Here is a 10,426-nt window from a genome sequence, read left to right on the forward strand (position 1 = left end):
GTCTAACTGAGTGGAAGACAGCAACAGTCCCCATAAGACACAACTACACCCACACCTCCTGCAGCTTCACTTACTGAGTGAGAGCCACCACTTCCTTCTCCACCAATGGGCCAATGATAGACAACCACCAAGAAGAGGCTGACTCACTCTTGGCTGCTCTTCACAACCAGTTAACAGAGATCTAAATACAACAACACAATGTCTCAGAGACAACAGATCATCACAGTTCACACAAAGAAGCAAGATAAAGTGGTAGAAACAAGGGAGCAGGATACAGACCCAGAACACATCCCTGAGAAGAAGCAGCATTGGAACTCTCTGATAACAAATTCAAAAGAATTATATTTAGGTATCTTCAAAAGATTGAGAGACAGACCAAAGAAAACAGAAAAAAACCTTAGAAGAATTTTGGAAGAAAATATGAGAGCAAAATGACAAATAAATGAAAACTTAGAAATAATTCTAAATCTACAGATAGAAATCCAGAAGATTAATACTAAATTGTCAGAAATAGACAACACATTGAAAGAGAAAAGGAGTAAAATTGATGCAATAGAAGACAGAATTAATGAGATTGAAGACAAACACTTGAATACTTCTTTGGAAAGGGATCAATCAGAAAAAAGATCAAAACAAAATGAAGAAAGCTTAAGGTTCATGTGGGATACCATCAAAAGGAATCACTTACATGTCATTGTAATTCCAGAACAGGAAGAGAAAAACAAAACCACTGAGAAAATTGTCCAAGACTTGCTGGAGGAGAACTTCCCTGATATGATGAAAGATGAGAAGATATCCATTCAGGAAGTCCAACGAACCCCAAACAGGATAGACCCCAAAAGAAAATCACCAAGACTCATCATCATCAAACTCACCAAAACCAAAGACAAAGACAGAATCCTGAAAGCAGGATGGAAAAAACAAAAAGTTACTTACAAAGGACAGCTAGTAAGAATAAGCTCTGATTTCTCAGCAGAAACTATGCAAGTGAGAAGACAATGAGATGGTATATATAAAACCCTGAAAGAGAAGAATTTTCAGCCAAGAATTATATACCTGGCAAAATTGTCCCTCAAGTATGATGGTGAAATTAGGAGATTTCCAGAGAAGCAGAAACTAAAAAAATTTGGTAAAAACAGACCAACCTTACAAGAGATACTAAAGGGAATCCTTTGAACAGAGAACCAAAAATAACAAATAACAACCGACCATTAATACACAAGATGACATATCCCAGGAACCACAGCTATGGACATATCCAAAGTAAAATAAGCTTACAAGACTGTAAACAGGGAACCAGAGAGAGACATCAAGTGGCAAGTGAGGACAACTACAAACAAAAAAGAGGGAAAATACTGTGTAGTTACAGAACTTCTAAATGGTGAAGAAGTAAAGAGAGTTGCAAGATAGAACGGACTGTTCTAATCTCAGGAAGAAAATTATAAATCACAGGGTAACCTCAAAGAAAAATAATAAACCTTCATATCACAATAAAAAAGAGGACAAGCACAAATATTCAGCAAATACTAAAACAACAGCAACAAAGGAAATGATAACAGGATTCATAAACATAATGAGCTCAGCACAGAAAATAATATGGAACAAAGAAATCAGGGACACCATGAGAAAACACATAAAAAAATGACAGCAACAAATTCATACTTGTCTATCATTGCACTGAATGTTAATGGATTAAATACACCACTCAAGAGACAGAGAGTTGCAGATTGGATAAGAAAACAAAACCCATCAATATGCTGTCTACAAGAGACACACCTTAGAGACAAAGACAAAAATAGACTAAAAATCAAAGGTTGGAAAAAGATATATCAAGCAAATGGCAACCATAAAAGAGCAGGAATGGGAATATTAATTTCTGATCAAAATGACTTTAAGACAAAAACCGCCATATGAGACAAGGAAGGACATTATATAATGATTAAAGGATCAATTGAACAAGAAGATATAATCATAATAAATATCTATGGTCCCAATGAAAGAGCCCCAAGAAGTGAAGGCAGGAATGCAAACAGAAACCTAAGCACTAATGTTCATTGCAGCACTTTTCACAATAGCCAAAATGCATAAGCAACTGAAATGTCTATCATCAGATGAATGGATAAACAAAATGTAGTGTATACAAACAATGAAATATTATGTAGTTTAAAGAGAAATGAAGTTCTGATACATGCCACAACATGGATGAAACCTGAAACCATTATACTGAGCAAAATAAGTCACTCACAAAAGGGCAAATAGTGCATAATTTTACTAAAATAAGCAAATATATAGAAATTACAGATAATTAATAGTTACCAAGAATGGGAGGCAGAGGCAAAGGAGAAGTTTGTGTTTGGAGGTATTGAGTTTATGTTAATAGTAGTAGAATATTTTAGAAAAGGATACTGATAATGGTGACATGACATGAAAAATGTAATCAATGCCATTGAACTGTAAATGCAGAAGTTCTTGTATTGACTGATGTTTTTGTATGCATATTTTTGCCACAATAAAAAATATTTGCTCAAAGCTTATTATCAGCACTAATATTAAGTTAATTTTATTGAGAAGTTTTCAAACTCTATGATGCACTAGGTACTGAAATTTAGATGTATTTAAAAAAAAAATTTTATCCCACCTTTAGGACAGGGTTCCTTTTGCTTTCACTATTTGGGCTCAAACCTCTTTCTTGCCTGAACTCTCATAGACTTCACCCAAGTAGAATAAAGACTCTAACATCAGCCCCAAAACTTTATGGTTTTATAATACACACAATGAATATTCTTTCAATGTCGAAAGGTAAAGAAAGAAGTGGGTGACGTAACTATCGTGGTGAATAATGCTGGGGTAATATATCCAGCCAGTCTTCTTAATACCAAGGATGAAGAGATTGCCAAAACTTTTGATGTCAACACGCTAGGACATTTTTGGGTGAGTATGAATCAAAAAAAATCTCTGGTTTGTACATGTATGAAAATCTCCATTTTAGGATCATAAAGTTCATAACTGAGTTCACAGCCTTCTGATTAGAAGATTGGCCAGAAGATCCTCGCCTTAAATCAAGAGTAATCAAAGTAGTTACAGTGGTAGCAGCACAGTGTCTCTGAAAAAGGCTATTAGAATGTAAGCTGCTTCATCTGTCTCATCCTCCAGTATCTAACACAGAGCCTGAGACATACCAGGTACTGAACAAATATTTATGGAATAGAGGAAGTAGCAGATACAAATAGAAAACCCTAAATATGACTATAGCATCATCTAGGGAATTTGGGGACTTCCAAATTATGCTAAGTAAAATGTCACTCAAAATATCCTAATTTAATAGAGCTTCTCAGAGGAGAGTATGTGATTATGAAGGACTTTCACTTACTAAGAGACATATTTCTGTAGTAGTTGGAGTTTAGTAAAAACCATTATAACTTTGTAAAAATGTGTACTTTTTTAGAGAAAGAGAAGCAGCTGGAAATTAAAATGACAATATGGTAGTTAAAGGAGCACACTCTGAGCCAAATTCCAAACCAGTTGCCATCAAGTCAATTCTGACTCATAGCAACCCTAGAGGACAAAGTAGAAACTGCTCAGAAGAGTTTCCAAGGCTATGATCTTTATGGAAGCCGACTGCCACATCTTTCTCCTGCTGGCCTTTTGATTAGCAGCTTAACAATTTAACAACTGCTTCACCAGGGCTCCTTCTGAGTCAGACTATGTGGGCTCAAATCCTAACATGAATAATTTACTTAACTTCATTGAGCCTGTTTTCTTATATGAAATATACATAATAGTATTTACCCCACAATGTTATTGGGTAGAGTTAAGGAGTTAATACATATAAAGCACTTAGAACAGTGAACAATAAATATTAGTATTATTTCATGGTGATACCATGTGTGCAAAGCAGAACTGCTCCATTGTGTTTTCAAGGCTGTGACCTTTCAGAAGCAGATGGCATGTGTGGGTAGGTTTGAACTGCCAACCTTTTGGTTAATAGTCAAGCACTTAACCATTTGTGTCACGCAGGGACACCCCCTATTTTAGAGTAGAGGGATTAATTTGATTTTCCCTTTTATCCCCTTAATTATTAAACAATAAGCATATGCTGATTTTTAAGATAAAACCATGTTTTAATAACTACTCTGACACACCATGGTGTCACCATGAGTCAGAATCAACTCAACAGCAACTAATGACAACAACAACAACAGTACTATTTCAAGGGAAAATAGAAGAGGTAATGTTGGTTGGGTAAGGTGGTCAGGGAATGAATCCAGTCTAAAAGAGAAAAATATCACTTGAGAATGACAAAAAGATCAACAATCAGAAATAGTAGCATTTCCAACAAAAATCTAATTAGCTATCAGGAGTTAATACTAGAACTTTAAGGAGCTCTGGTGGCATAGTGGAGAAGGCATTTGGCTGCTAATCAGAGTCAGTGGTTCAAACCCACCAACTACTTGGGGGAAGGAAGATGGGGCAATCTTCTACTTCTGTAAAGATTTACCCAGTAGGGGTTGCTATGAGTCAGAATCGACTCGATGGCAGTAAGTTTAACCTTCTCTTTTCTATAAAGCTTTGAGGCTAGAAGTTTGGTGACAGTTGTCAAGGTACATCTTTTTAGTGCTTTAGGGGAAATACATAGTGTACGTTCACTGTGTCCTCACTTCATGAAATTTTAAAACTGAAAAGACATTAAAATAAAAAATCGCCACTCAGATGTATGCAGGAATTTGGAATACTTTTTGATGGGACTCTCAACAAGTTCTATATCCTTGGCTGCTGAAACTTGGAAAACAGGGCTGTACAGACCTCTTATAATTGATTAGTTTTGTAGGAAAGTGACGTATCAATTTCCATGCCCTTAGTAGAGAGCAATTACACACCTTATTCTCCTAACACTGTAATATTAGTGTAGAACTGCAAGAAAACCTGGATTCTGGAAGAGAGAGGAAAACAGTATTGTTGCCCTACCTTCCTCAGCCCCTCACACACATCATGCTCCACAAACTCTATCGAGTCCTCATGTATTAGTTATCTAAAACAAAAAAAACAAAAAAAACTCACTGCTGTCGAGTTGATTTCGACTCCTAGCGACCCCTCCTTAAGTTTCCAGGGCAGTATCACTATGGAAGTAGATTGCCCCATCTTCCTTCCAAGGAGTGGCTGGTGGGTTGATTCCCCAGCCTTCTAGTTAGCAATCAAATATGCTTTAGGCATTACATCACCAGAGCTTCTTAGTTATCTAAAACTGGTCACAAAACTCTGTGGTTTAGAACATCAATAAGTATTTATTTTCTTTTCACAGTTTCTGTGGGTCAGGAATTAAGCACTCAGCTGCTAACTGAAAGCTCTGCAGTTTGAACCACCAGCCACTTTATGAGAGAAAGACAAGGCAGTCTGCTGTAAAGATTTACAGCCTTAGGAATCCTATGGGGCAGTTCTACTCTGTCCTTTAGGGTTGCTATGAGTGGGTATTGACTCGCTGGTACTGAGTTTGAGTTTTGTTGTTATTGTTGTTTAGTTTGACAGTTTGGGGTTCTGACTCTCATGAAATTACAAAAGATACAGGAGTAGGTGTGCAAAGTACTCATAAAATATTATTGATATTTCTCACAACAAAGTAAAGCTTTTTGGAGAAAAGAAATCCTTTGTTTTCTGTAACATCAATATGTAATGCATAGTATTTCAAATAGGGAGATGCAAAATTTGATCATGATGCATAAGGATTGTGGGTCAGTACTGAACTCTTAGTTTATTCAACTCAGCTGTCTTGATGCAGGTACACAGGATTTCAATTAAACTAATTGGAATGATAAAGCTCAAAACCCAAAAATGACATGCTACCAGATTATTATAGGGCATTCTTTTAGTTCTGAAAACTCTGAATTTTCTCCTTGATATTCCTTGAGTAATATATCCAAAAAGAAACAATTTGATTCCTTCTGAAGCAAGAAGGAGTAGTATTAGAGTGGGTTCTTGGCATGTGGTTCTTGATATAACACTGAATGCCAGCTCAAACAAATTAAATGTTTGTCTTTCTATTTCTGTCATTTGCACAGAAGTAATCATGGGATTTTGGCATGCTTTTCATTTCACTGCAAAATTTGTTTCAAATACCATTCTGCCTTAACAAACCTTATTTGGAAACCTAAAGCTTATGTTGTTGTTTCTCTTCTTCCTGCAATTTTCCTTAAGATTACAAAAGCCTTTCTTCCATCAATGATTAAGAGAAATCATGGTCATATTGTCACTGTGGCTTCAATGTGCGGCCACAAAGTGCTTCCTTCTATGATCCCATACTGGTAAGTATCTCTTTCTAGCAGTGTTATACGTTTTTACACTCTAAAGGATTATTTGTCTTCATATTCCAGTCGTCATAGCAGGGTAATTTGCATTTATATAATTTAAATATTAGTTTAGAATAATTTATTTAAAATGACTTATCTTAAAACAAGGACACTGCTTATAATTTAAATATTTTTAGATCCTGAAAACTCCTCTGTAGAGAGCAATGAAAGAAAACAATAATGCCAAGCATTATTTCTATTGTATCTTGAAATGAGTAGATGTTGATTAAGAGAAACAGGAAACCCACAGACTAAGAAGCAAAACATGTGAAAGTCCAAAGGAACACATATCTGTGCCATGCCTGGGTGCCCAAGATAAGCCATCAAGAGTGGCTTCTGGATCAAAACATTTTCCAATGTGCTTAAGGTGCTTGTGCCATGAAAGGTCATGTGTGTGTGTGTGTGTGTGTGTGTGTGTAACCCTCAGCCTGATTAAAAGACATTTCCGACCAAAGACATGAAGAGAAGGAGGTGGTAGGCTCTAAGGATACACTATTTGCAAAATGTCCTTTCTTAGAAAATCCATTAATGGCATCTTATTTCCTTCTTTCTGCCTGGTATCGACCTCATAAACCAAACCAAACTTACTGCCAACGAGTTGTATCTGACTCATAGCCACGCCTCCTTGGGTTTCCGAGATGACATCACTATGGAAGTAGATCGCTCAATCTTCCTTCTGAGGAGTGGCCGGTGGGTTTGAACTGCCAGGCTTCTGGTTAGCAGTCAAATGCCTTAGGCACTACACCACCAGAGCTCCTATCAATCTCATAGAAAAATTTTAATTTGTCAACATTTTGGCTAACGCTTTTTGCAACTGCCAGCAAATGAGTGCTAGAGAGTAAGTTTGTGTATAGGTAACTGGTTAATTTATTACTTACTTATGCATACATAGGAGCTCTAGTAGCATAGTGCCCAAGACCTTTGACTGCTAACCAGAAGGCTGGTGGTTCAAACCCACCAGCCACTCCTCGGAAGGAAGGTTGGGCAATCTACTTCCATAGTGTTAATGCCTCAGAAACCCAAGGAGGGATTGCTATGAGTCGGGTTTAACTCCACAGCAGTGAGTTTGGTTTTTCCCAACTCCTGCAGCTGCAGGGTCTGATGAGCTCAAGGTTGGCAGGCAGTATACCAGCTGTTGACTCCAATGAATGATGAATCCAAGATCTCCAGGAACCAAGGGGTGGACGGTGATAGTTGGAGTTGTGTGTCAACTTGGCTGGACCACAATTCTGTGTGGTTTAAGCAGTTGTGGTGTGGGTTATTCCCATGAGGGAATCAGATATATATGTTTTAAGCAGCCAATGCATCGAAAGGGAGTTTCCCTAGGGGTGTGGCCTGCTTCCAATATATTTATGGACATCCTGGGAAAAGAGACACTCTTCTGTGGATCGGGATCCTGTTGTGCTGCCTACAACTGTCCATGAGTGAACAATCCACCATTCAGCCTGGAGATCTTGGATTTGTCATTCATTGGAGTCAACAGCTGGTGTACTGCCTACCAACCTTGAGCTCATCAGCCCCTGCAGCTGTGTGAGTTTGGAAAAGGCTCCAACTTGACATTTGATCCAAGAACTTGAAATTTGCCAGCTTCTATAAATGTGTGAGCCATTTTCCTAAAATAAATTTCTCTTTCTCTATATGTATATACAAGTTTTACTGGTTTTGCTTCTCTAGAGAACCCAGCCTAAAACACTGCCCATGAAGTGAATCATATATGTAGCTAAGCACATTCTACGGATGGACTAGAGCTCCCACTTTCAGGTTTATAGCCTAACCAGAGGCTTAGTAGTTCTTCCAATGTATGAAGAAATTAGATGGTGCCAGCTATCAAATAGACTATCTAGGGTCTTAAAAGCTAGTCCTAAAACAAGCAGCCATATAAAGGAGCCATCAAACAGTCTGTGCAGTAGAAAGTACACTAATCTAAATGTAATCAAAAGCATTTAAATAAAATCCATGATCAATGATCAAGAGGAGGGTATGCATTAGAGCTTAAATTCTAAAGCACTGGTTTATAGAAGGCTGTGATCTACAGTGGGAGCCCTAATTCCATTTTGAGTCTTGATATAAATTCAGACATCACTTAAATTATTTATGTTACTTCCCCAGTGTTTGCTGACCATTAAGCCAGCAATGTGACTATGCTTAGATAAGTCAAAACAAGCCCAGAGAGAGGCAATTTGCCCATGGGAAGAGTGTGGTTGAAAGTAGTTAACTAGTGTGCAGAAAGGTTCTCACATAAAGAACTAGGGAACTTGCCTCAGCATTTACCAAAAATGGTCGATCAGATGCATGTTATCTAATTTAAATTAAAGGTTCCTGATGACTTTGACTCAGGCTCACCTGATCATGAGTCATACTCCAACCACCATGTATCTAGGTAATCAAAACCCCACTCTTGGTACCATATTCTATTGTGGTTACCTAGTGCCTCTCTGACAGGAATATACCACAAATGGGATGTCCTGATCAAACAGGAGTTTTATTCTCTTGCAATTTGGGAGGCTAGAAGTCTGAGTTCAAAGTGCCAGGCTCTAGGAGCTGTGTGAAAGCCCCATGACCTTGGGCTTCAGCTCTGCCTCTTGCTCCCAGCCCACTGAAGCTAGAGGCAACTCTTCATTCAGGCAGCTATTAGCTGCTGATGCTAACAAGCCCAAGGGTGACAAATAAAATGGCACAGTCCTGATGTTACCAAACCACACGGCAGACCATTGATTCAAGTCCATCGAAAGTCCCAGGATTGGCACAGCATGGCAGGCTGCTGAATAATGACATGGCTACATGCAGGGTTCAAGCATGCCATAAGCTAGAGACCATTCCCAAAGCTGTTTCTTATATATGGGAAGCACACCATATACACAATGCAGCTACCCAGTTGCTCCAATAGATTCTACCATGGAGTTAATTACCAATCTCACCATGGGGAATAACTACATTCAGCCGCCCAGCCATTCCACCAGGCCTAGCCAAGTTGACACACAAACATAGCCACCACAGCATACATATCAAAGGTTACAGTTATTCAAGAACCAAATTATTTCTGACACTGAATGCATGCAGTCACAGATATCACTAAATTTCAAAGTAGTAGTAAGTGTTGGTGCACACATATGTGATTGTTAAAAATTGCCTCTGTGCTGTCTTAAAACACATGACAGAGATAAAACATTTGCTATTATTAATGCTTAAAAATGTAGAAATACAACGTAATAAGATTTCTCCTCTTTTTTTTTCTTCTCTCTCAAGAAAGTAACCAGCCTTTAATTTTAGTGTCGTATTGTCTCTTGGGTCAAAAATAACAATTAATATTTATATAGATCCTTACACATAATAAATAGTTATGCACATACTATCTGATTTAATCTTCTAAGCAGCCTTGTATTTTGATTATCTGCTTTTTAAAGATCAGAAAATGAAAAGAAAGTAAAAGGACACACACATACAAAGTTCATCTGGAGTCTTTTGAATCCAGATCATAACAAAGAAATTAAGAAGTGAAAGTGGCAACCAGTGTCAAGAGAGAAACCATAAACTTACCCAAAGACAGAGGAGAAATATGCAAAGCCTGTATTGACAGAAGGTTGTCAATACAGACTTTAGTTATGTAGTATTTCTAAATATATTTTTTCTTGATTCATATTTTCCAAATAACAACAGTGATAAACACTAACTAGAAACTAGTTTGAATATTGAATGGAAAACCTTACCTGTAGGGTGAGAAAAAAAGAAAGAGGACACATTGAGCCAGTCATTTAAAGTTATTATTATTTATTCTATTACTATCTGAAAGTGACCAAACATGCAAACAAGATGTATTGATTATCACTGGTGATTGGAATGCAAAAGTTGGTAACAAAGAAGAATCACTAGTAGTTGGAAAATATGGCCTTGGTGATAGAAATAACACTGGCGATCACATGATAGAATTTTGCAAGACCAATGACTTATTCATGGCAAATACCTTTTTTCAACAACACAAACGACAGCTATACACATGGACTTCACCAGATGGAGTACACAGGACTCAGATTGACTACATCTGTGGAAAGAGGTGATGGAGAAGCTCAATATCTTCAGCCAAAACA

At 37.5% G+C, this 10,426-nt stretch overlaps 1 protein-coding gene across 1 annotated transcript in view; it reads left to right on the top strand.

The window, feature by feature from the left end:
• The window catches only part of LOC103206265 (17-beta-hydroxysteroid dehydrogenase 13), a 35,003-nt gene that overhangs the window by 18,524 nt on the left and 6,053 nt on the right, over positions 1–10,426 (top strand). The window contains exons 3-4 of the mRNA XM_007951708.1: positions 2,800–2,931; positions 6,190–6,296. Of these exons, the coding sequence (XP_007949899.1) occupies positions 2,800–2,931; positions 6,190–6,296 (239 nt within the window). The remainder of the gene's footprint in view (positions 1–2,799; positions 2,932–6,189; positions 6,297–10,426) is intronic.

This window comes from Orycteropus afer, unplaced genomic scaffold, assembly GCF_000298275.1.
Source record: "Orycteropus afer afer isolate SDZICR_OR568_19922 unplaced genomic scaffold, OryAfe1.0 scaffold00309, whole genome shotgun sequence".
Classification (NCBI taxonomy): domain Eukaryota; kingdom Metazoa; phylum Chordata; class Mammalia; order Tubulidentata; family Orycteropodidae; genus Orycteropus; species Orycteropus afer.